The sequence below is a fragment of the Prunus mume genome, linkage group LG1 (assembly GCF_029339155.1).
Source record: "Prunus mume cultivar Tortuosa linkage group LG1, ASM2933915v1, whole genome shotgun sequence".
NCBI classification, from domain to species: domain Eukaryota; kingdom Viridiplantae; phylum Streptophyta; class Magnoliopsida; order Rosales; family Rosaceae; genus Prunus; species Prunus mume.
The window spans coordinates 28,262,685-28,268,543 of NC_142698.1; the positions used below are offsets into that span (position 1 = coordinate 28,262,685).

Genomic DNA, 5,859 nt, shown 5'->3' on the forward strand with positions numbered 1-5,859 from the left:
GTTTGAACATCTTGAAGCAAACAAAAGGAAAAGAACATGAGCACACCTCAATCTAATTGTTCTGTAACTTGCCCAACATATAATAAATTATGTGATAAAGCGGAAACAAGTAAAGTTTTATGTAAAGAAACGGTAGGGGTAAGGGTAATGGAACCAGCCCCAGTGATTGAGTTAGATTTTCTATTATCAGTAACCACACTTGTTTTGGTAGGAGCAGTCATATAATGGAAATATGATTTATCATAGGTTATATGATCAGTAGCACCAGAATCAATAATCCAACATGTATCACGTTGGTCAGAAATCACCAATTCTTTGCCCTGATTACCTTTACATTTAGCAATTCTTCCTCCATTGTCATCCACGACTACCTTCAACTCCAGTGTTATAGACGAAAATCAAGAACACATGTCATTTATAATTCACTCTAATTCTTATTGGTTATCTATTTCATCTCTTGATTTAGACTCAAATATTCAATTTTTCTAGAACCAAAAGAAAATTTATTGACCCAAATTCGGAGCTATCAAGCCATCCCTTCACACTTTAACGTGATTGAATTTCAAGGACCCACAACCAAGTCAGTTTCCTGTCGTTCTCTGCCTTTGTGATCAATTTTCTGTTTATAAATGTTAGATTTGAATTATTCATGAACTCAGTTTTGGGAAAACTTCACTTTTTTATAAACAAATTTCGGGGTTTTTTTTTCTTTCTCCAGTTCATGAACCCATATTTGGGTTTCTACAACAATATTATATTTTCATGAAAGATTCATGTTTTCTTATTCACTAGGCGTGAAGGAGAAAGATGTCTGGTGTCAGAGACAATAATCTTAGATGCGGATGAGTTTTTTTTTCTTCATGTTTTTCATCTCTGATATTAAACTCTTCTTTTTAAAAAAATTAGTTTTAATAATCAAAATAGTATTTTACTGTAGTAAAGGTAAAATAAAATATGATATATTGATATTTAAACTAGTTTTTTTCTCAACTCTTATATTAGATCCAACGGTTGATAACCACACATTCCTTCGACCATAGGGTCCAAGAGAACGGGACTGAATTCTTGAAACCAGAAACAATACTTTTGTTATATTGACATACCCACCGCCTTAGACCACTTTCACCCATTTGCCATGGTAAACGGCAAAGGAAAGGACAAGTAAGGGCACTTATTGTTCACGCAAATAGTATATGCCCTAGCAATTTTTTTCCCTTTTTACCCATTGCCATGGCAACCCAAGAGCAATTACTATTCACATGGGATTAATTTTATTTGAGTAAAGTATATTTTAATAAATAAAATTAGAAAAACAGAAACTAGTATTTTATATGATGTGGTATGTACACATCACCACATCATGTGGTATAAAATTGTGGTATAAAAAATGTGGTAAGACTAGTATTATTCATTTTATTTTTATATATGAAATTAATAAATAAAAATTTGCTAAGTGTATATATAAAAATAAAAAAATTTGAATTTGTTGGTAATTTTTCAGAATTTGTTTCAATTTAAAAAAAAAAAAATTTCTTCACTGACGTCATTGTTCTCAGACAGCAGCTCGGCCTATCTTGTCTTGGGCCTTGCACGAGCTTATGGACCCAGCTCTTGCGCGGGCTGGATGTCACCGCTGGAGCTGATTTTGGGAGACCAAGGGACCTTTTGCCTCGGCTGAGCTATCCACTGGAACTGCTCTTACGCCTATCCATTTATCACGCATCCCACCTCTTCGAATCCATTCGTCCAAAAAAATCCTCTCCGAACCCAATATCTTCCAAGAGACCAAGAATCAAACGTGGGCTCATCAGCTATAGCACTCTCCCTCATGTGCCCTCGATTGCTCGTGTGCTGTCGGCGGTCAGGTAGTGTTCTGTAGCAGCGACGTCGTCTATCAGGTACTGTTCTCTCCTCTGGAACTGAGTCGTTAAATCTTTCGTTCCAGATCGAAATTCATAGGGAGGTGAACGATTTACTGTTTGAGTTGAAGTTAGAATCTGTAGTGTAGAGCCTTCTTTCTAGAGTTTGGAGGTTTGATAGCAAGAGATAATGTCTAGCTGCTTGAAATCTTTTTCGTATTATTATTGTTACGCCTTTATAGTGAAGCCATTTGATGGGTAAATTTAGGCATATTGGGCGTCCCACGAATTTCACAAGAGTATATCTGTTGCATATTGGCTGAGCTAGGACTTTTCCATTGAATGAATTGAGCATGTTCTTGCGTAGTTTTACAGTTGGCTGACCATTTGCTTTTATTGAACTGGGTGTGTGCATTGGATATGGAAATGAAATATAAGTGTGTTCTTATTGGAATGTACTGGCTGTAATTTTTGAGGCAATAACCATGAAATTGTTCTGTTGGAAGCATAGCAAAATAGTTTTCATAATCACTTCATTTCAAGTAGTGTCATGGAAGAATCCCTCTGAGAGTATTGATATAGTTGCTTTGCCCTGTCTACAATCATCGACCCTGCTACAAAGATAGTCTTACAACCACTGAACACTAACAATCAGTATCCTTGTAAAGCTCTTGAGGTTGGGAGCAACTTAGCATGCGTAATTGTTTGAGGGTTGCAGTAACGATTGTTTTCTTGTGGGAGTGAGAGTCAAAAATTAAGTGGGAATCAAACTGATTGCTACCAATTTTCTATTGAGATGCATCTGAACTGGTAATTCTGGGAACGTGAATTTATTTGCTCCTATGCATTGTGGCAAACAGGCCTACAACAATGAACTGTTTAGCCATAAGTCTTTGAAAGATTTTGTAACGGTTGAGTGTGTAGAAGCAATAGGTCTTTGGTTGTACATGTTTGACGAAAAGTGGGTTCAAGTTGCTACCAGTTTGATGCAAGTGTATTGTCACTGTGTTGTTAGCAGCTTAAATGAATATTGGTTAGAACATGCCGAAGGGGGATATTTAGGATTATATCTCCACACCATTCTGGGAGAGTTGAATACCACAGCGTTAGTATTTTCTTTTGGTACATAAATGTTAGTACTTTATTTCTTCCTCATAATATAGTTTCATATCCAATTGGCTTTTATTAATGTATCTTATCAATAAAACATCAGGACTGCCTAGGAATGACGGTTGTGAAGCGGTATGTACTGCGGCTGTTCATATCCTTGAAGTACATTACAGCAAACGTGGTGGACAGAAACAATGGCCGGATTGTTACATCAGCATCTACCATTGAACATTCAATCAAGGGCTCGCTTGAGTGTGGTCGGTCTTGCAATGCAAAGGCAGCGTCAGTTGTTGGAGAGGTGTTGGCTAAGAGACTCAAGGTGGATGGTCTTGACCAGGGGCAGGGACGAGGGATTCACGTTAATGTAAATAATGAACTTGAGAAGAAGGGTTTTAAGAACCGCACCAAGATTTGGGCTATTGTCAATGCTCTTAAGAACAATGGCGTCAAACTCATTCTTGATGATAACGATGAAAATACATCTCGACCAAGTTACTAATAAGAAATCTCTTGTTTGCACTCCTTGTGTCTAAATGCTGAACTATATATTTCTTATGACAAAGTAAGGAGGAGGCCATGAGCTCCTTTTTATTGCTCACACCAGCAAATTATACTGCATTGCATTCCTGCAAAACCAGAACCACTTGGAAATTTTCTGTGCATAGCCATAGAAACAGCCCATAAATTCTGTCATTTTCATGTTTGCTTCCTCTCATCTTTCTTGCAGATAATTATTAAGACCAGTTTGTTCTTTCCAACTTTTTCCCACTTCCGTTTAGCTGTTGTGCTAGTCAGGGTGCTGAATATAGAGAAAATGATCTTATAGCTGGATTGAATTGGCCACAAAAATCGAAAACATGCAACAGTTTAATTTTGCTCGGGTTTCCAAATGCTTCTAATACAAGTCTTATAATGGCATTCTCTAGCTTAGGGGCTGCTACCAAGAAACTGTAAGGATAGATAACTCGCCCAAGGCAAGTTGATTGTAGATGAAGTGGTTAACATCATTTATCTTTGCACCCGATGTCCTATGTTCGATTACTCTCCTCCTCAATATGGCTTGTATTTTTTTTTTTTTTTTTTAAAAGATAACTTGCCTAACCTTGGGACCATTATCCCATTACGGAGAGAGACCTTTTATTCTTGTCAACGCAATTGGTTCAAGTATTCAAAGTCTACCAAAAACATCATTCGAAGTCGGGTTGAACTTGGGCTAGAAGTTTGAGGTGTTATTAGCAACTACCCTTTACCAGCAAATCCCTGAGGATCTTCATATGACAAGTGACAAGGTGTCTCTTTCTTGTTGGTGGATGATCATTCTGTTAAATAAGGAGAAATTACAAATTTAATTACATATGAGCCATATATGCTTCACCTGAAAATTTAATATTATCCATTGCCATGAAATTCCCTTATTTCTTTATTCAATTATATATTTTTTGTCCTGAGTTTCCATGACTATTTATTCATAGTGAGTGGAGTTCTTGGGGAGGACTTTTGCCAACTTTAAAAAGCTTGACTGTCGGTATGTAGATGAAAATCAATTTGATTTTACCTTCGTATCTTGTGGACAAGATATGATATCTTGTGTCAAATGGTCACATTTAGGTTCAGCAATTAAGAAAAACCAAAACTAGCAGTTCCATCAAAATGCATTAGGTGTTTGGAAATTGATAATGAAGGGTGTTTGCTTTCTATCTGAACAGAAACGCATTTTTGTTTTTTCTTATTCCGTTTTTATCACTCCTTGATAACGTCATTTTACTAGACATCAACATGGATCATACATTTAAATTCAAACGCACCTAATTCAATTTGATGGTCTAATGAAGGGTCTTTTTTTCTAAGCATGCAATTATATGGAAAGGAAAAAAGTGTCAGAGAACTTTGAAATTTGGCTACAAAAGAAAAGACTCCTTTCTCATGTCATGGTTTTACTTTTCTAAAGCATTCAATTGTACAACGCCTATCTACAAAGAGAGCTAGTATATTCATTAAGCCTACTTTCTGTCCCTCAAATGATGTGATCAAGTGTGAAGATTAAAGAAAATTGAGCCATCTTTTTTTGTCTTTGAACTCTTAAGAGAGATTAGCATCTCATCTAATGATGACTACCCTTTGGGTCTTGCTCAATAATTTTAATTTTTGGATAAAAATATTAATATGGCAAAGGGATAAGCTTCTTTCCATTGACACTTTCTGTATTTTTACCCTTGAGACTTTGCTCTTTTGAAATGGGTTCCATCATAAAGAAGACTCTACGTTCTTGACCTAACTGCCTCAAAAACCAACCCACATTAACTTGGAACTTTCCTGCTAACTAAAATCTAGAGATCAAATCAAAATTATTTTTGCTTTAAAAAAAAATTATTTAAGCCAAAATCAAGAGGTCGAGGTTTGGAAAGTTTTTATGCCCATGAAATGATTAAGGTTTGCATGCATGTGGCTAACTTTTAGAGAGTTTAAACTCTAGAACACCCTCATTATGTCCTTGCTCAATGTTTTTGGACACACCAAGGAGCTTGTTCTTTGGCCTCAAGCCTTCATCATGAGCAACGTATGCATGATTCCATTGGTAAACTGAATTTGAATCATGAATGGCTTTTCCAATATTGCTGAAAACAATTGATTCAACCAATGAAAACGATATGAACCTGCTTTTTAGATATTTTCAGCAACTATTTGCACCACACAATTCAGATCATATGTCTTCTCGCGTTGCATAGATGTGATAGGAGAAAGTATTTAGTATTTACACAAGGTATATATCATGATGATTTGGTGTATCACATTCACTGAATTTTACCAATTACTGACCGACTTAGTACCCATTTGAACTTTACCCGAACAAAATATTAAATTTTTGATCGATTTAGCAAAGACTTAACTA

General features: G+C 36.0%; 1 protein-coding gene across 1 annotated transcript; it reads left to right on the forward strand.

Moving 5' to 3' along the window:
* The first annotated feature begins 1,693 nt into the window (after positions 1–1,693).
* On the forward strand, positions 1,694–3,488 carry LOC103325904 (Ribosomal L18p/L5e family protein). The gene is made up of 2 exons (XM_008228095.3): positions 1,694–1,898; positions 3,073–3,488. Exon 2 carries the CDS (start codon positions 3,085–3,087, stop codon positions 3,466–3,468), a length of 384 nt encoding a protein of 127 aa, XP_008226317.1. The 5' UTR covers positions 1,694–1,898; positions 3,073–3,084; the 3' UTR covers positions 3,469–3,488.
* The last annotated feature ends 2,371 nt before the right edge of the window (positions 3,489–5,859 follow it).

Coding starts and splice junctions, on each gene's coding strand:
- LOC103325904 (XM_008228095.3), top strand. CDS start 3,085: ATGACGGTTGTGAAGCGGTATGTACTGCGGCTGTTCATATCCTTGAAG.